Here is a 21,873-nt window from a genome sequence, read left to right on the forward strand (position 1 = left end):
TATTTGGCCATTTTTAGCACTTTTTTAAGTAACCTAGTTCTTAAAAAAGAAAGAAAGTAAGGTGACTGCGGGCAAGACCGGCATACTTTATTTATTTTTTACATTGGACTATTCTAGCTCCGTTAATTATTCACTTACGTGACCGCTTGTAATCACATACGATGAAGAATTTCATAAATAATAGTTAAGCTATAGTGACAGATCATTTTAATCATAAATTAAGCAAAAACAATAGTGTTTTTAAAAATTCGGCGAGTAGACGGACTTCCCGTGTAGTTTAAGGTAAGTCCGTCTAGTAACGATATCAGCCATACTATGGGTGCTTATGTGTTCGTATTCGAATCCTTACAAAGAATAAAACAAGACAATGAAAAGTGTACTCTAAACGTGTTAATATAGGGTTTAGATTCGAAATAAACACAATTTTTCTTATTAAAAGGTAAGTCCGGCATATATTACGAAAATGGGGTGGTAAACCTTTTTTGGAAAATAATTATACGTACTTATTTTTTGGACTTCTCAAATAAAATACCAATAGTCATTTTAAATTTACTTGTTTTAAATTTACGGAGATCAAAGAGGGTTACATAAATAAACTCATAGTAGTAGCAATTTTAGTATAGTAATAATTTTTAGTTTTAGTAGTTAGTGTCCACATGCATGGCTTTGTCATGTCATGGGAAAACCATTTTCACATGCCATATGGCAGAACATATTAGGGGTCAACAATGTAAATTTATAACATCTACTGTACTGTACCATATGTTCTTGTAAAAAAAAAATTAACTACAAACACCGTTTAAGTTTAAATCAAATAGTGATTGGCAAATCAACCTCCATAACACAAGTAGGTACCCTACATACGTAAATTTTCAGGATAAGTAAGGCGAAGAACCCACGTCACATAGCGGCGTGGCACGCGCGGTACAGCGTGTCGTGATCACGGTGTAGGCAAAACGCCTAAACCACGATAAGTACAATAAATGTTCCGAAATAAAAAATACGTACGGACTGATATGGCTGCAATGATTTTAATCTTCAAAACTGTCAAGAAAATATGACTACAACCGTATTCTAAAATTCAAGAGGAGTAAAAAGGGTAATAATATGTGTTATAGGTATAATAATATAACATATGAAGGCGATGATCATGGGTTCGAATCCCGGTAGGAGCATTTGCTTGTATAATCTACACAGATATTTGTTCCTCCAGTCATGTTTGTTTTTGATGTATTTATCTATATAAGTTTGTATATGTCGTCGCCTAGCACAAATAGTAAAAGCTAAGCTATGCTTAGTTTGCGGCCAATATTTATTTATTTATTTACTTAATAGGTATTTTCTTATTTGTATTTTCGGTTACATAGTGCTGAGGATGAAGAACACATTTCTTTAGTAGTTTCGAGATCAAAATTGTTAATAAACACAAAACACAAACATCATGCGCAATGTTGTAACGATACATATCTGTAGTAACCTTATAAAATCGTAATAAATAATATTGAAGCCATTTAACAGTTGGTAACCTCTGATTCAAGGAAAGTCCGGCATATGACGGACTTGCCTGGTGCATAGTAGACGGACTTTCCAACTTAGCAAAATTTTAATGTGATGAATGATGGAACGTATAATTACAAAACTAAGCCAATATCTGATAATTTAAACACATAATAAAGATTGCCGGGTCTTGTATTACTTACGTAGTCAATTTCTGGTGCAAAATCTTGGCACAAACAATTTTTAACAATTTTATTTGCAGAGACTGTCGCACTAGCACTTCGAGTTCCATACACGTAATGACTTGTTTACGCGGATTGCTCTGAAGTTCGTTGTCACAGCGCCATCTGTTTTAGAGTGAGGGAACTAGCGCGAAAAACTGACTTATAAACTCGACGCCAAAGCGGCAAACGCTTTCTAATTCAAAAGTTATAACGTGTTGACGGACTTGCCTTGTAGACGGTCTTGCCCACAGTGACCTTAAATATTCTTTATTGCACCAACAACTATACTTTTGACATATAGGTAAAACTACAAATAAATTTTAAAGGGAAATAGAACCAGGTAACAACAATAAAAAGAATACTTATATATAAAAAAAAGTAAAGACACTAGTAATATTGAAATCATATAAAAAAAATATTTTTCTAAGGCCAAAATCCAATCAAATCAGAGAGAAAAATGTCGAGAACGTTTATATGGAAAAATGACCACTAATGTTTCCCCTTAACTGTGTCACGTCGCGTGTCGCATCAAATCATGGACGGTGACATTTCTTTCCTTTATAATTTACTCTTGTTCCCGCATTGTTGTTACGATGAGAATGTTCAATCCTAGACATACTAGATCGCCCGCTTCAACGCATCAACAGCGGATATAACGGCAACTCTGTTGCATTTGCCATCCAAATATAACCATTGTATTTTTTGTTATATTTAGTTGATACAAATACTTACCGATTTTGATTTTAGCGTCGCCCTCTCCGTTGATGGGGAAGAGCAACAGCCTGCCGACTGCCGTGTATTTGCCCTTGATGGTGATGTTGCATCGCACCTGCAGCTGGAAAATGTTCTTCTCCAGATAAGCCCTGGAAATAAAACGTAATTTCTTAAATCTGAGGAATACACACTGCTCCCATCACGCGTAAAATAATATAAAATAAGTAAGTACTTAAATATAAAATAAAAAACTATTTCATCTTGAATTTGTTGGAACAATGAGCAATTGAATATTTTTTCCAGTGACTGTTACGGCTGTTATCTAGTCGTAAATAGTTAGGCCGAAGTGTTAGACCTATGAGATTTTTTAGGTCGGGAAGAAAGTGAGAGCGAGGTGAAAGTAAGTTTAAAATATTAGGTATCAACTTGAAAACTGTGACCCACAAAAAAATACCAAGTAACGGAAAGTCAAACCAACTTATAAATTTAAAATTTTCAATATGCAAAGTGAAATCTTCAATTTTCCAACAATTATTAGTTCTTGTTATTTTAACGAGTATGTATGTTTGTTATACTATATCATCTCCATTCAAGACTTAAAAAGAGGGAAAATATTATTTGATTTTAAATATGGTTGAAAAGTATAAGATCGAGACTATGTAAATAAATGTTAATATGATTTATAAAAAGTTAAAGAGTCTATTCACAAAATCTGGGATAACCAATTCAAATAAGTAACGTCTGTGCCTACAGTAAGTAATTTATAGAAAAGATATGATACACCTCTAAACTTACAAATTAATAAAGTTTTCAAGCCCTATTGTTTTATGAGAAACATTAGATATCGCAGACAAATGAATTGTTAAGGACGATAATGATGTCTAGACGATTGCTAAGTTTTAAACCGTATAATAAACCGTTCGGGTAATTATTTTCGCCTAGTAATGTATTTATTGCCGATTTACACAATAAATAGATTTGTTCCTTAAATGATCTGATTTATGCGATTGCTTGTATTCATCATTGTGTGTTTCCTTTGTTTATAATCTTTATAATATGTAGTTGTTTTGTTATTCATAGGTACATTCGATTAATTTAGATAAATGCTTACAATAAATATTAACAAATGTAAACAAAGGTGAGCAAAAATTGCACACACCAAAGCGAAATTTCCCGACTGCTAGCTAACTTCTAATAGATCAACTACTGCCACCAAAATTTAGAAATTATGTCAATGAAACCTTTATATTTACTATATACCCGCCTTATAATTTACTAGCTTTTGCCCGCGGCTTCGCCCGCGTACTAAGCAAAAAAAAAGGTTCTCAGTTTTACCTGCATGTTTGTCCGCGATTATTAGATTCAGAATCATGTTCTGAAAAATGAATGAAGTGTTCAACAACTTTATACTTGTTAAAGTACTGCCTTATGAACAACATTTTTTGCCATGTTTGATGGTGGTAGCAATAGAACCAAACTTTGAGGTGAACTTACACGGGAGCACGCTATATAGAACTGACCGCGGGAGAAACAGTTCTGTCATAGGTGTACTCCGGCGAATTTGAGAGTTTGCCCCTGCGACTTATTTATGGACATGGACATAGCGTCCACTTCGTTCGATTTTACAATCGTTGTTATTTCCGTAATCAGCGATCCGAAAAACCATAGAAATAATACCCATGTTGATTTTTAGACTTAGTCACCATATTTCCCTCTTTTAGGGATTGAATTCTCAAAAAACCTGAAACACGTGTTTACTCATTTATGGTTAGGAATACTCTTGTAAAGTTTCGAATAAAATAGTCTAACTAATCTTGTTTCCCCATACAAACTTTGAACCCCCATTTCACCCCCTTAGGGGGTGAATTTTGAAAAGTCCTTCCTTAGTGCACCTCTAGACCTTCTAAAGAACCTACGTGCCAAATTTGGAATCTCTAGAACCAACGGTTTAGGCTGTGCGTTGATATGTCAGTCAGTCAGTCAGTTTCTTCTTTTATGGCTCTTTAAAGTTTGAACATATGGACGGATAGTGCGGATAGTGCTCATTCCCGCACGCGTGCGGGAAAGTAGCACCTTCTGTAAATACATTTAATTTATACTCAATGTACATTACAATTTTCAATTTAAAATTATATAACTATAAGTAATATTAAAATACAGGGTGATTCAGGAGACGTGAGCAGGATCAAGCCTGCGTATTCAGTAAGTTATTAGTAACTGTTTCGTTCCAGTATTTGTGAGATTAACGTTAAATTATTTTTTTCTCTTCAAAATTTTTATTTTATTTTATTTACGACTGTTATGGTCACCCTATTTGTTTTATCCATAACAAGTGACAAATTGAATGTCATCGGAGTCTGGTTACTTTAGAAAAATCGTATCTCAAGTGTGACATTTTATTTTCTTCATAATCAAAATACTGTCATAACGGTTAAAGAAGTTTTATCTTCGTTAATTAAGTGTTGTAGGGTGTCCATGATTGTAGAACATCAAATTTGTTCTTTAAAAAAAGTTAGATAACAGAAAAAAGCGTAATTGATTTACTTAAATATGACTGTGAACGATTCATTAACATTTACTGATTGTGTAGGCTTGGACCTGCTCACGTCTCATGAATCACCCTGTATATATTATCTAAAAACGAACATGTACTGTTCAATATTAGGATTTCATTAACAGGCATGGGTTAAATAACAACATGAATTAATAACATAAACATACGAAATTATAGAGTTTCATCTGAACTTGTTCAGTATAATAATTTTTTAAAGAATAGAATTTAAAATTGTCTGTCATTAAAACAGTTTGAATTTGGAATATATTTTGCAAGAATACGGTAAACGATTCAATACATTTTGAAGCATCAATTACGGCTGTTATGGGTGATGGTGCAGGTATCTACAATGTAACTAACATTATTTACAATGCCACAATTTCAAGGAACTCCAGCACATTAGAATTAGTGGACGATTTTTTGCAAGGTTACGTTCATTGAACCTTCAAGTTTAAGTTCTCACAGGCACTAAAGCAACAAAAGGTTCGTTCAAAGTCGGTTTACGCAACTGTGAGAATAATGCACCGCGCCGGTAATTGCTGTGAAGCAATCTGTGTGGGATGCCTACACACCGGGCCACAGAAGACTGATCTGACCAGAGTTATAAACTTATATAATCGGACTGTGAGATGAAATTCACAGATTTAATATAAATATTGCAAATAAATGTCCAGAGTATTCTGTCTACATGCAGGCACGTAATTTCAAAAACTAGCGATTGTAATAACAAAAAATGTTTGAAGAAAATAAAAAGACATGCTGTTCATTAAGAATAGTTATGTTAACACTATATAAATCTGTATACAATTTAAATTTAAAAAATAATCATTTCTAGGTGTCTAAATTCTGTTTCCTGTGATTAAATAAAAAAAAAGCTACATTGGATTTTAACCACATATTCTGCTTGTGTTTTTACACGCCATGTCTATTTTAAATATAAATATTTTTTTATTTCGATTCTCTAGGTATTTAGAAACATAGTACTCGTAACTGCCATCTTTGTTGGAAACAGTTCATTGAACAGATCCTTTGATGAATATTAGTAGTGTTGAATTAAAGTCGCTCAAGAAAGCTATCTATTTACGAGATAAATACGTATGGTTGAATTTATTTAGTGATACCAGCAGTTCATGGCCAACTGAAATATACTTACATGAGAAATAAGGAAAAGCCATGTATGCAATGCACGAACGCTATCTGATAGATAGAACGGTTGATGTATTGTTAATGTTACTCTGCATAGTTATGCTCTCCGAAACCAAACCGTTCCGTTGTCCCGCCAGTCCGTTGTAAATAAGACTCACTATGTTGAGTTCGTTGTAACTAATTTTAAGGAGCTTTGTGTAAGTATTGTTAAAGGCCGTTGAATTGTCTAAAATCTACTACTGCTTTAACTGAATAATTCAAAATTATTATTCGAATTGAGAATAGAATCAATTAATCATGTCCAATCTATACGTTATTAATACATCACCGTGTTAGGTGATGCGCACGTAGCTCGTAGCTGCAATAATAATTATAATGGTTGAAAGGTTAGAGTCATTATAATTAAGTAAGGTTTATTTCATGGCAACTTTGTTGATTGCGGCTTCAATAACATAAGAAGTGCATAAATGCATAATCCAGCGATCAGTCTGGCCTAGTAGGTAGGTGACCCTGCCTATGAAACCGACGGTCCCAGGTTTAAATCCCGGTAGGGCATTTATTTGCGTGTACATCACCGATGTTTGTTTCTAAGTCATGGGTGTTTTCTATGTATATAAGTATGTGTTTATCTATATACGTATATCGTCGCCTAGAATCCTTATTACAAACTTTGCTTAGTTTGGGGCTAGTTTGATTTGTGTAAGATTGTCCTTAAATATTTACTAAAAAAACCGGACAAGTGTGAGTCGGACTCGCCCACCGAGGGTTCCTTAATTTTTAGTATATGTTGTTATAGCGGCAACAGAAATACATCATCTGTGAAAATTTCAACTGTTTAGCTTTCACGGTTCATGAGATACAGCCTGGTGACAGACGGACGGACGGACGGACGGACAGCGGAGTCTTAGTAATAGGGTCCCGTTTTACCCTTTGGGTACGGAACCCTAAAAAAGAGCAAAAGTATCTTGACATATTTTTTTATTGTTTGTTTCCGATGGGTGATACAATTAGTTGGCAGTTGATAATAGGTAATCTGTAACTCCAGAAGTTCAACATCATTCAACTTTAATTTTAGATTTCAGTTACCTTGAAAAGCACAAAAATTATAAAATTGCGATATCAACTTTAAGTTTATAAATTGAAACAATAGTGTCAAGGTCGACTATGATGACACGATGTCGTACCGGTTGATCGTCCGTTGTTCAAGAAAGTGTTTCCACATTTCTGGACTTGTTTGATTTAATAAAATAAAGGTTACAAGATGTCCTTACTTATGTCCTTACTTCAACTTCACAAAATTAAATGGAGAATTTACTTTTTTAAATAATATTTATTATCCATAACCATGTATTTTAACTAGTGTAGTAGTTCTGTGAACTGTAGAACTCGCGTTATGATACATAAACATAAATAATGTAAAAAATAAATAAGTACTTACTTCTTTAAGTCATTATTACAGCGTACTCGCAATAGTCTTAAGTGACATAGACGCTAATGGCACTTAAGTCCTTTTTGCCAATTTCAACATTTTGAACTTTCTCCAAAAAAAAAAAACGAAACGACAGGAAAGTTATATTTAAGTACTACTATTTCTTTTATTCTACTGAACCTGCTCACCAAATTTTACGGGAATCGGTTGAGAATTGCGACCTATTATTAGTGCCATATTGAGACCATAGTTGAGGTCATAGTTAGGGGGGGGCGGGTTTAGGGTCGGCAACGCGCATGTAACTCCTCTGGAGTTGCAGGCGTACATGGGCTACGGATACTGCTTACCATCAGGCGGGCCGTATGCTTGTTTGCCATCGACGTAGTATAAAAAAACCTTTTTGACGATATTCAAATCGTCGTTCCAATGAAAAACCAACAATGTTACATCTTTCTTTCGTACGTCATATTGTATGTTGAAAAGTAATAAACAATATTGTTAATCCCTCGACGTGAAACATTTGAGTATTAAATCGTCTTAAATTACGCATCATGAACATAGATTTGAGTAGGGTTACCACCTTTTTTTCTACAGAAAAATAGTATTTATATAAAAAAATAATATAGTATTTACTTTTGGGTTATTGAAAAAATAGGTCGCCAATTTGAGGCGAATTGTGGCGTTTAAAAATACAAGTCGCATACGATGCGATATCGGTGACATTTGTATAGGTACCCCTTTCTTTAGTGATAAAAATATAGTATTTTTCGTACTAGTTATATTGTTTTTGTATAATATACACCGTGTTTTTATTGAATTCCGTTAACTTCGGGGCATGACTGCCATGAGTAAGTACGTTTAAGGAAATAAATGGCATGGGTAATTAAAAAAAAAAAAGCATTTTTTTTTATAAAAAGGAATTAAATATTGCAGATAGCGTTGTTGTAATACGGGCATTACATTCAACTCAACCAAACAATTGAAAACAATGACATATCAATGACATTTCAAACATCGATCGTCCGAGAAAGTACGTTCGTTTAGTAGCATATGTATTAACTCGTACTAAACACGAATTAATATGTAAACAGGCCCTAAGGCAAGTGTACATGCTCGTAGGGGCCTTATAAGATAAAAATAAATGATTGATTATCTCCGAAATGGAGTTAATTAGAATACCGGTGTCTTTGCGAAAGTTACTTAATTTAAGCTCAGGAATGCTCAGAAATGAAAAAAAAAAAAACACGGTGTATAGTACATTTGACTAAAATATAAAACAATACTTTATATAGATTTGAGCCTGAAAACGGTAATCTCTCTAGTGATTTAGGGTTCGGAGCTCTAAAAACAAGTAGGTATTTCAACATGTAAAATAGTAAACTTACTCAACATTCAGCACTTGGCATTTCCTCAGTCCCGTTGCTTTTCCATCCAGAAAGGTAACTTTGACTCCAGGCAGTTGTATGGGCAGTTCGTCAATAACAAAGGGGTCCAGAGAAGGCACCCCGATGTCAGGCAGACCTTTTGTGAAGGGTAGGACTGCATCTTGGGTAGCCTTTATCAGGCAGGCCGGCTCAGTGTTGTTGCAGGGGTTAATGAAATCCGCTGTAATATTAAAATGAATAGTGTTATTTTACGGTAGCTTATCGATATTATCGAAATAACTAAAAGTAGCGATAATTAGTACGAATATTATGGTTTCATATGTCTGCATTACAGCATGATAATGATAGTGTCTGTCTCTTTCACACTTATTTTATCACGTGGATATAATTGATATCCATCCATAATAGGCGTGTCTGGTTTAACTAACTGAAGGTTGACTGGTTGAGATTTTTTTATAACATTAAGTCCGCCTTTTGTACGATTGTATTTTCTTTTGTGCAATAAAGATTAAATAAATACATACATATACCTTAATCACGCCTTTTTCCCAGAAGGTTAGGCAGAGACGACTTCCACGACGATCCCTTAGGTCCCTACCTCTTTCGCTTCCTTCACTTTCATAACATTCCTCATACACGCTCGCGGGTTTAGGGTGCTCTTGACCTGGCCTTGTTTCTTTTGTGCAATAAAGATTCAATAAATAAAATAACTGATGAAGTTGCTCTATCAATTCTCAGCGCCATCTCCATCTGTGGTTTAAGATTAGCAAAAACTAAGCGGCATATCCATTTTTCTTCATAAAATTTATCTTTTAGTCCTTGAATACAATATTTAATACTGTGCCATCTGTGTTCAGCATTTTGTAAACCTTAAATTGGGTTAAGCGGCAGTGTACCTACTGTTTCGTACTTTGTTTGTAAAGCTCAGTAAGATAGGTACATTTAAATGATAAATGATTATTCACGTTTTTTTACTAAGCTAAAAAATATATAAACTTTTATTTTTTTGTAAAAAGTAATTAAATACTGCTTATAGCGTTGTGGCAACATAGGCTATTTAACTTAACCAAACAATTGAAAACTTTGACATATCAATATCATTTCGAACATCGATCAATATTCTAGTTCACAGGGGCCTTATTAGGTAAAAACATTTTTTTAATTCAACAGAAATGCACCCTTAAAATTAAAAGAGTTTACAATTACACAGTGTATACCTAAAATGAGAAAAAAATCGTTGGTTCAATATCTTCTTAAAACAAGAATTTTTTTTTAAAGAAAATTCTGCCTTTTTAGTGTTTCGCACACAAAGGGTAAAACCCTATTACTAAGACTCCGCTGTCCTTCTGTCACCAGGCTGTATCTGATGAACCGTGATAGTTAGACATTTGAAATTTCCACAGATAATATATTTCTGTTACCGCTATAACAACAAATACTAAAAAACAGAAAAAAAAAATATTTAAGGGAGCCCCCCATACAAGAAACGTGATTTTTTGCCGTTTTTATAGATAATGGTACGGAGCCCTATGTACGTGCGCGAGACCGACGTGCACTTGGCCGGTTTTTTTATATTATGACGTCAAGATTACTTGGTGCGATATCACTAAACTTTAGGTAGGACAATGCCTGAATCGCGCAGTCATTTATGCTAAAAGTTTTGTGCTAAAGGTCATAGTAACAGCACATAAAACTTTTTGTATGAAATCAAACGTCCTTACGCTTTGCCATTCTAATGTTAGCCATGTTTTACGGCTATTTAAACTACATTAAACTAAATCTGTCATGTTGCAATATTTCATGTTCGATATTACATCGCGGCACGCAAGGATTTAAGGAGCATATAGAATGGTAACAAGTTATTGGCCAAAATTTTATCTTAGGTACAGTCAGCGTCAAATACTCCGTAGCAGTCAACGTGGCCAAATAGTTCGGTACACCATACTAAATATATGGTGTACCGACCTATTTGGCTACTTTGGTTGTTACTAAGTATTTGACGCCGACTGTACAAGGTTTTATCGCTGACTAGGTACTTTTCTTTCCACATGAAACTAATACTCATCGAGACAATTATATCAATTAGTTTGCGATTTATCTCAGAAATCCCATGGCCACATCCTGTCTCCATCATCAGATCAGCTCCATGTCATCATAATACTGCATTGTTAACCGATTTAACATAATTATATATGCAAAATTTCAGCTTAATCGGAAATCGGGAAGTGGGTCAAATTTAACTTGCAAGATTTGACCCACACTAACACATATTATACACAAATATGTATACATACATACTAACAGGGCAAGCTAAATAAAAGCTTGTAAAAACTAAACAACTTGCCACCGACGTGGTATAAAAAAAAAGTTAGGTAATTATTTAGTTTTACCAACGACTCTTCGAATCATTGAAATGCCAACATCTCATAAGATTTTTTCATTCAATAAACCTGAATTCAACCGGAATCCCTGATCCGTCCAGTTCAAGTTCAATTAAAGTTTGAACCTATAAGTAGTCTGAATGCATTATTTATTTCATCAAACCGCAGAATATCTTCGCTTTAACACTAGTAATGTTCGTCGATTATTGTACAATACGCGTAAATGCCAGTAAATGGCACGCAAAAGCCTTATCTGTGTTATATCCACAATCCTAACCCGAGGGCCTAGCCAAGATTCTAACAACGAAAAGCTTTTTGTCCCTCTAGAGGTCTTTTAGATATTAGTGCGATAGAGAGACAGATAGTGTTTCGTTGTCGTAGCGCAAATAATTGACATCTTGTCTAGGCACCCTGGCAATTCCCAAACATCGCTAACTAAGTGCAGGAGGCAAATAAACAAAAGAGCCAACTGACTCTCGGACCTCTTTTAGCTCCTTTAAACAGCTCAAATAAAAGTTACTTGAAGGCCAATTCAAATTTGCCATTCGATATAAAAATGATAAGACCAACATGCCAATTTGAACGTCGTTCATTTCATTTCGCTCGGACTTATCCGTACATATGCTAGCGCGAGCGTGACGCACTCGCGAATGATAACTAACATGATTCAGATATCGTTTTGATGTCAAGTGAACGTTCGTGATGGTCTCCAATTCAAACTTACATTGTGACATCAAAAGGATATCTAAATAATGTCGTGCGTCTCGCTCGCGCCAATACATGTACGGACAAGTACGAGTGAAATGCATGAATCAATAATTTATGGAAATGAAGTGACTTTTCGATTGCATCTGTCTGGTACTTTTTTACCTTATATTGTCGTGTTTATGGGATAAACATCAAACATTAATTAAGCAAATAGGCCGCATGGGCACTTTTCATATCAAATTTGTACAAGCAATAAAAATTACAAAATATGGAATCATTGAAATATTAGACACTTTATTAGAGATGTGTATAGTCTCTAAATGCGAATCACACAAAAATACTATGATAAAAATATACGAACAACAAATACTAAAATAATTAAAAAAAAACGATCATTAAAACATCCTTAGAAGTAAAGAGTCTCCAAGACTTGAGTTCTTATATAAATAATTAAAAGACATGATATTACAATTAGACAATCAGACAAGTACCGAATGAAGTTTCTCACGTTAATGCCACCCTAAAGTAAAGTTACATTCTTAAAAGTACATAACATAACATGTAGCCCTTGTAGGTTTAAATAGACCGGTCTCCACAGACAGCACCAGTTCACGAGTATGACGCGTATCGCAGCCATCGTCTCGCTACGAGTACATTCATTCGGGAAAGTGGACATATAAATTGGGGGTAATCAGTACTACTGATTCAGTAGCGTTCCTAAAATTGGAAATTCCACGGTAAGGATTAAAGTAGCTAACCCTTTAATACCCACGCACGAACACCCAAGTGACCAGTCCTCGGAACCATATCGCATTGCATCGCTGCTAATTCACCATATGCAATGCCAATGGCCCTTAGTAATAATGACTGCCTGATTTTAGGTTAAGTTGGGAAGGCAGTGTGACAAGGTCCTTTTAATTATCTTTGAGTTATTATTATGGCTACGTGTAGTGCAGTTGACCTTTTTGTCTGTATGAATACGACACGTGATGGCGAATTAATGATGTAGGTGTTTATAACCAGGTAATTTACTCATATCTTGCTTTAATACCTCGTTACCTAGCGAAATATTATAGCCAGACTTATTTTTAAAGAGATAAATCCGAAAGATTATACGTTTAATTTTTTTCTAAAGATACATATGGATTGGATATATGTATCAGTTTGAAAAGTGACGTTTATTTTTAGCAAATATTTGACGTCGAATCTGGCCATTAAATAGATATCGTGCGACAGATATTTTAGTGTCACTTATTTGTTCGTTTCTAAAACCAAAGCCAATGCCGGAGTACAGTTATATCATCATTGTTTTATGATATAAAGCACCATTTGCATGTAAAATAACAGCCATTGGAAATTACAGGAAATATTTACGAGCATCCACTGATAATCATGCACAAATGTTCGCGTTAGAACAAAAAAGACGATAATTAAGGCCAATAAAAAATATAATTAAGGGTAAGGGCGAAATATCCGAGTATTTAATGCTACTTTAATGGTTTGCGTGTATTATATATAAACACACAATTCTTAAATTATGTTAATAGGTTTAATTATGATAATATAATGTAAGAGTTTTTTAACTGAGACAAGACTAACATAATCTAACACTGGGTATAAAAAATGTATATATCAATGTATACATATACACCTATATCTATTTGTTTTAATTAAATGTGTTAAGTTAATATCGTTTTATTTACTTTAAAACACACTGCACTTACTTAATCTTTCTGGTTTAGCCCAATTGGTTGACTGGTAGAGAATGCCTTAAGGCATGAAGTCCGCCGTTTTTACCTTCATGTATTTATTTTATTAATGTGCCAGCCTTACAACGTATTGTGGAATAAGATTTAAAAAAATAATGTAATGAAATTTCACGCGTTAATTAGAAATCATTTAATTTAGGCCGACTTAGGACTGATATCTAGCATATACAGTTCATACTATTTAGTAAAATTTGATTACGAAAATAAGACAAATTATATTTTGAAAAAGAAACGGGACAGTTTTTATCCTGCTCACAATTCATTAAGATTATTATTGGTGTATGAACAAAGGATACAAGGTGAAATTTTTATATTGCAACTATTTTAAGAGAAACAGAGATGGAGGATGGAGAAACAGATTGGTTCCATTGAACTACGTATCTAGGGTTTAATACTTTAAGATTCAATGCATTTGACTAATGATACTAAAACTCCCCTGGAGTTGCAGGTGTACATGTACATAGGCTATGGAGACTGCTTACCATCAGGCGGGCCGTATGCTTGTTTGGCACCGACGTATATATAAAAAAAATATAACATTAGTGACATTTTAGTATTACGTAAGAGGGAGGTTATTAGACTGACAATGCCGTGAGCTCGGCCAAATACGATGCCCGTTATATGTATAAGATTATGTAGGTATAATTGTTACTTTTGTGTTCCGTGATTTCAAATATAAAACTACTATACACTAGTATAGTATACTAATAGTAGCGCTGTACTGTACACGACTATGCAAATTTGCAATATTAACTCAGTTTACGAAAATGCTGCTCCTTCATTACAATGTTACATATTTGTTACGGGACGTAATAAAATCCAACGTAAAAAAACGTGTGAAACGTGAAACTGCACGAAATCCCGCACAACAGATTCAAAATTAAAACTAATTATTAAATGGCTGATATGATGACTCCTCTGCTGCACCTATATCGATATGTATCAAGATTTTTATTGCAACAATAATGATTTTTAAAAGTGTAAAGGTTTTAAAAGGATCGGCAAAGCCAATGTAGCACAAGTAATGAAATATGGAGCTACCTCTCAAAACGGACGCGACCTTCAAAAAGAAGAATAGCAACAGAGAAGGTCATCTGGCTTTTGACACATTACAGATCTGATCACTCGTAACAACGCGTTTGACCAGAGAGCGGCCTTGACCGCTGTCGCAACCGGACCCAAACAAACTGCAACAAGAAATTACAGAAGCGGTATGCTCGTATTAAAATATGTTAGGTTTTTGTTATTACCTAATATGATAAAATCGCGGTAATTGCACTGCGAGTCGTGTCATTGGGTATTTTGCTTGCATTTTTCTTTTTGCGCGCGAGATGCAAATAGTTAATCAATAATAAGAAAAAGTTTGGTTCTTAAATTATTTTCCACCACACCAACTCGCCAAGGCTTTCTTTATTCTTTAAAAACTGATTACAAAGTTGCATTTTATCCACAGTAATTTGATAAAAATTTTGAGGTGTTGACCAACATGAGGGTGGTTTTTAAATGATCATTTTGAAGTAAAATATTTAATAGCGTTCATTTGGATTTGATTTGTAATGTATTACAGTTAGTATTTTTCTCGCGTTGGTGTGGGGTGCAAACATTTTGTTTCACTCTCAAGCAAAGTTTAACTCTCGTGCCTCGAACGCTAGAGATTTGACGTTTTGAATTTTAGAATATTACGTTTCTCTCGCGTATCAACGTTGGAAAGAGGAGTTAAACAACAAAACCTTGTAAAACAATTAACTACTATAGGGCTTACACCTGTTAAGTTAACCTAACTTAATTTCATTTCTAATAATCATTATATATATAAGTATGTAGGCTGACTGGTTGATTAAATACAATCAGTTTCAAAAACCTTAAAGAAATGGGAAAGTTCTCGGAAAGTCCCAAATACTAAATATACTAAAGAAATTTCGTTCTCTACCGTAGGCATAGTAAAATGCGAGAATTTGCTAATAAGCTGCAAAATGGAATAAATTTACCTAGTTTCTACCATATTAGTTGAAGAAACAAAGCCATCCTCAGTTACAGAAATAGATGACCTTCGATTATGCTATTTAAGCTACATTTACCAAAACAAAAGATACAATGACCTTACATTTATGAGACCTTGAATTTTCTTCTAACTGGATATAGCTATCCATAATTATAATCAGTATATCTGTTACACAAGAACAATTTTGTAGCAACTTATCTATGCATGGCCTTCTTTTCATAATTTTAAGGAGGATATTACTATACGTCCTGTTGTAGATTGTAGCACATCTGCCTAATATTAAAGAAAATGACCGTGAGCTCGTTCCTTGTAATGACTTTGACATCGAGTTCCACAATTGGGTCCTATGTAGGCAAAGATGGGACGTCTTACAAATCTAAATAAGTTAGAGAATGTCTCTTCAAACCCTTTTCGCTTTGCAGAACGTGGTGAACTGCCCTGTCTGACAAAAAATTTAATTATTTATTTCAGATACAAGTTCCATATAGTGCTACAAAATATTAACTACCTACCTATTTCTATGTTAGTATAAATTATATATATATATTATTACTATTTGGATGATGCGTTGGGTTCGTGTAATTGGTTCCAACGCCTCATCAGTCGGCAGTCTACTCTGAAGACAAATGCATTTCGGAGACCGTTGGTGCTACCCTGCAATCTATGCAATACAACTATACAGTATATAAGGTATAATTATTGTAATAAAAAGTACTTTATGAATAATTCGCAAGTTACATTATTTACATTAAGAAGTAAAAATGCAACTTAATTTAAATGTGGATAAAACGTAAATTTTGTAAATTCATGTTGTTCTTATGTAAGCGTAAACCAGAAGTAATTAAAGCTGACTTGACATGACTCTGAAAACACAATTATTGTTATCTTCCATAAAAACCGTCACCGAAACGAAAAATGCGCGACTAAGTTATGAAAACACCGAACAAAATTGACTACCGGGGTTACAAATACCCCGATAGTCAATTTGGTTCGGTGCAGATTTCATTCAGTGTTCAATTCACAGCTACCATGGTAACCAAAATTATAACACATTGTGCAACCAGATGGCGCTGATGTCACACAACTTGTATGTCTCACAATAATTCAACTTTTAGCAATGTAACTTAAAAAAATTGGGGCATCAATACTCGGTGGTTACTATTTTCCTGGGATCGGCAGCCTTATAGTATCGCTTACCTATTCTCTCTCTTATGTAATGTAGAATTGTGGCCACATTAAGTAAGAGTAAATACTAGAAGTAACAAACCGCAACAGAGGATCGTTCACGTATATAAATATTAAATACACTGGTAATAGCAAGTTGCTTAAACGACTTGCCAATAAAACCTAAGTCTAGACCTTTAATAAAACCATAAATCGTATTCTATCCCATCATTAAAGTTTAAATTCCTAAACGTGGCTACCAGTGGCTGCAAAACTTTGTAAGTGCTCATTAAAGGGGTATTAAAAAGTCTCTAGGGCACAGAAGGACATAAAAGCGTTATAAATCGGAGAGAGCGATAAATAAGATAAGGTCGGTTCGCAATCAATCCTGAGCGCTGATAGCGTTGATGAGGGCTGGTATTAACCGTGACTTTGCTGTTCTGTCCTATCTTTAAAAGCTTTGCTAGATTACTGGACGTTTTCCAGTTCTTGTGTCATACTATTTGTAAATATTGCTGCCAGGCCGACTGACGAATCTGCGAGTAAATATTTGACCGATAGAAAGGCGACATTGGCGAAAAATCGTCTCATCATTTGCCAAGCTCATGTTGAGTGATTCGGCAGATTGCGAATCAAACTTTTCCAATAAGTTAAAAAAGTCCTTCAAAAGTTTAGTACCAATAAAGGAAGTTGCAGTTTCGTTCCTCAGTTTATATTGTAATGAATATAAATAACTTCATGAAAATTTATATAATAAGTAGATAAATCCATTGTATGAAATTTTACTTAACAAAAGTGAAAAGGAAGTAGTTTATGCGGTTTATGACCTGCGAATTCCAATTTAGGCAATAACCTTATACGATCAGAAATGAGGTCGACAGATTTCCCAGTCCCATGATGTGTTTCCTTAGAGGCAAGACAACAACATGCAATTCTTTTGTACCCAAATCCATTAATCAGATACAAATATTCTTTATACTTTTTTTTAATACTACGTCGGTGGCAAACAATCATACGGCCCGCCTGATGGTAAGCAGTCCCCGTAGCCTTTGTACGCCTGCAACAAAGGAGTTACATGCACGTTGCCGACCCTAACACTCCGCACCCTCGTTTAACTCTGGCAACCTTACTCGCCGACAGGAACACAACACTATGAGTAGGGTCTAGTGTTATTTGGCTGCCTGACTGGCAAGACCTGGTCAAAGCATTTGACGTAAATAATTTTAACTTTTTGTTATGCCGACTCCCACAAGAATAAATATATAAAGTATAGACAACAGTTGAAGTATCCAAGTGGGCGAGGTGTTCAAAATTACATTCCATCTCCTACTGCTCCTACTGAACTGGTAGTTAGCGATCATTATTGCCAGTGCTGTTAAACAAAGATCAACAATTGATTACGCCGAGCCACTCCCAGAGATGTCAGAATGTTTTTCGTCGGCATCTCTGTATCTTCTTCTGTATTGTAAATTGTCGAAGATACTTGTCTAAGTCTCATTATGTTACCCAGATATTTAATTTCTTTATGTTTTGTGGTGTGCACAACTTCCTCCTTCTTATTTATGACGTATTTGTAGAATCGTCTCATATTGCACTTTATTGTTATAAGAATTAGAGCGTCATTTTGAACACGCCCACTTAGCTACTTCTGCTACTAACTGTACAGTGAGCTGCGAAATTGCGTGGAAAAATTATGAATGAATTCATTGATAAAGTCACCATGCACTTTTACGGCTGATAGTACAAAGCAGAGCGGCATGGGGTACGGCTTTCAAATCGGTAGGGGTATAGGAGCTCTTACCAGTGCTTCTTTAGTGCATCAAAATTTGGCGAGCTAACCCATACGTACCTTCTTATATCTATGATACGTACATTTGCCGTGAAGTTGAAGGGTTTGTGTGTATGTAGTCCCCAATCCGTATAAAATTGGCGTGGGGACAATAGCACAGCCTATTCAGAATAAGAGGTATTCCCAAATCCCATTGCTCTGCAGTGGGTCGTATATACACTAGTGATAACGATGATGAAGGCGAGTCCCGTTGAAGACTTAACAATTTCAACTTTAAAGTCAGTGTGTTTTTTAGAGACACTTTCCACGGTAAGCTCAAGAAGGCTAACGATATATACTCATAATATGTAAATACTTAATAAAACGCCTATGACTCAGGAACAAAGATCTGTGCTCATCACACAAATAAATACCCTTACCGGGATTCGAGCCCAGGACCATCAGCTTCATAGACAAGATCCAACAGTACCCACTAGGACAGACCGGTCGTCAAAGTGATGTATCTTATAAAAGAGGTTAAGGTCAGTGAATCGTAGTAAATGTGCGTGTATCACAGTAACTAAGTAAAGTGATTGAAGACACAGGAATTGAAATATTTGTCGTTGCCACGGCACGCATGTTGTTGTTGGGCAAGTGCGCGACCGAGTTTTGCTTGATGCGTGAATCGCCAAGACCTACCTTTATTTGTTTACATCATGTGCTAAATTACTTTTATTACCTATTTAACCCGCTAAAACCTTTTGATAAACATAATTGTTTTAGCTGATTTACACTCTTAGCCAATAAAGTGTGCATCTTAAGAATAAAACAAAAACAGAAATAAATTTTGATTCATTTGCTAGAGGTATTAAACAACAAGTTAGTAGTATGTTCGCTTTTCCAGTAACCTCGTATGTAGGTAAATATTAATTGCATGAAATTTCATCGAAATAAGCAACTAATTGAAAACAAAAGGACCCCATGATATTTTACATGGTGGGACGGGTAAATGTAACCTATTAAACTTATCTATATAAATCATTGCTCAATTGAGCAAAATGAGTAAAAAATAATTGGATACCAATTAGGTAACTTATGGAAGAATTGCTATAGATATACCATATTTTCTAAAATTAACAAGTCAACAATCTAAAAGGAAAAAACCTAAAGGTGACATTTGTATCGCTATCAGCTGCACTTATTGTTGAAACAGGGGCCTTATTCGACATGCACAACTGTCAAATTTCGCGTCCACATCAAATCAACACTTGATTCTATCGCATGTTGATTGTATCAAGTGTTGATTCTATCAACTGTGGATATTATCATTTGGAACAATCAAAACTCATTCATAGAAAAAATAATCAAACTAAAATCAACTTTGTTTATTACTACTATACAGTTTGTAATGGCTCTGAACTCGAAGTGGATCGGTTTGATTTGATTGTCACCTGACTGTGGATTGCTAATGTCAAATTTTGACAAGTGTTGATTTTATTGCTAGACTTTATTGTCTATGGGCTTGGGCACCATCTTGGATTTTTTGACGTACGACAGGGAATACCCTTCCTTTCATACAATATATGGCATAGAGTAAGGCGTCTTTTTTTTAAAAACATAACTTTACAAGAATCAGCGACATCTTGTATCCGATAGTATAAGTAATGCGCTATGAATAATGCGGCGGCGAGTAGTGAAACTATACCTGACAATGTCAATCAATTAAAAAGTGACCACACAGTTGATGGTCGATAAAGGCGATTATTAATTGAATTTTAACGACAATAAAGCACTATTGACATGCGATCTTTTTGTTGAACCCACACCTACACGTCGAATAATGCTCGCTCCACATATTCTCCTAGAAACGCTCAAAATTGTAAAAAAAATTGATGCAATTTACTCCGCACCCAGTCTCAACTTGCTTCTAAACCACGTTCACGAACCAAGTTGTAACCTAACACATCTGTAAATATAAGGCATATGATTTAGAGATAAAGTCCGTTTTTTTTTAAATTACGAGATGGTTCATGAATAACCTTTATTACTATAAAAATAATACTACATTTGTCAAAAAAAAATTCTGTATTGCGCTATTACATAATGCATAAAATTGATATAAAGATAGGTACCATAGTAGCTCGCTCACTTGGTCTATCAACAACTATTTTAATGCTCTTTGTACTCGTATACGCGACCCCATTGTATGTACAGTCGCCATCAGATATATCGGAACGCATGTATGAGATCTCAAATTATTAAGATAAGACCTACTGTCCTGTCTATATTACTTACCAAGACCTAAGTACCTATTATTTATATGTACCTACACAAAGAGAATTCCTATGTTAAAAGGAGATTAAATACATATTTTGTTATTCAACTACAAATAAAATAAAATTTATCTTTTTCAGTTAACACATTTTTTTACCGATTTCTTTAATAAAATAAAACATTAAAGTATTATGTGACTATATTTCATTGTCTTCGGTGTAGATTATTTACTGATGTTCCAATTTCCTGTATCAGTTTGGTACCAGGAAATATAAAAACTACACCTCTTCAAAAACTTTGCTGGTAGTTCGACATCTGTAAGTTTAAATATAAAACATGATAAAAACACTTAAGTCAAAAACGTATACATAAAATATTTGCCCTATATTCTGGTCGCTCGGTAGGGTGCCCAGAAGGCTGGGTGCATTTCCGCGCTGGTTAACAATGCTGATCCTCTGGTCACCAGAAGCCTAAATAAGGCGCTCTCATAGAGCCACGCTAGTGCCCTACAGTTTCAAATTCAACCCCAAGTGCCACAAATATGTAGTTAAGGGTTTAAATTCTGGATCAAGAACATGGAATACTATTCGCTAGTAAGGCCATAGGTATTAGAAAAAAATAATAGTAGGAGACGGCCGTGGTCATGGTAGGTGGTACAGGTGGGCCAGGCAAGCTCTGAAATTATGCACCTATTTTACTATAACTTTGTTCACCTGTGTATATTTACTGTTTCCATGATAATCATTTTTAATATGTAGCCCGTGTAATCGGGCTGTATAATTGGTCTCATATTTTTTAACACAAAATCATAATTTTAATTCAATAATTAATGGTGTTTTACATATTAATCATTAATGT

The 21,873-nt window shown here is 34.6% G+C and overlaps 1 protein-coding gene and 1 long non-coding RNA gene across 2 annotated transcripts in view; one reads left to right on the plus strand and one right to left on the minus strand.

Annotated features, from left to right (window-relative positions):
* The window catches only part of LOC133522882 (uncharacterized), a 212,076-nt gene that overhangs the window by 128,358 nt on the left and 61,845 nt on the right, over positions 1–21,873 (plus strand). The window lies entirely within an intron of this gene.
* The window catches only part of LOC133522870 (circadian clock-controlled protein daywake-like), a 35,677-nt gene that overhangs the window by 6,687 nt on the left and 7,117 nt on the right, over positions 1–21,873 (minus strand). Inside the window, exons 2-3 of the mRNA XM_061858332.1 lie at positions 8,950–9,169; positions 2,454–2,584 (exon numbers count right to left, since the gene is read on the minus strand). Coding sequence (XP_061714316.1) covers positions 2,454–2,584; positions 8,950–9,169 — 351 coding nt within the window. The remainder of the gene's footprint in view (positions 1–2,453; positions 2,585–8,949; positions 9,170–21,873) is intronic.

The sequence above is a fragment of the Cydia pomonella genome, chromosome 11 (genome assembly GCF_033807575.1).
Source record: "Cydia pomonella isolate Wapato2018A chromosome 11, ilCydPomo1, whole genome shotgun sequence".
NCBI lineage: Eukaryota > Metazoa > Arthropoda > Insecta > Lepidoptera > Tortricidae > Cydia > Cydia pomonella.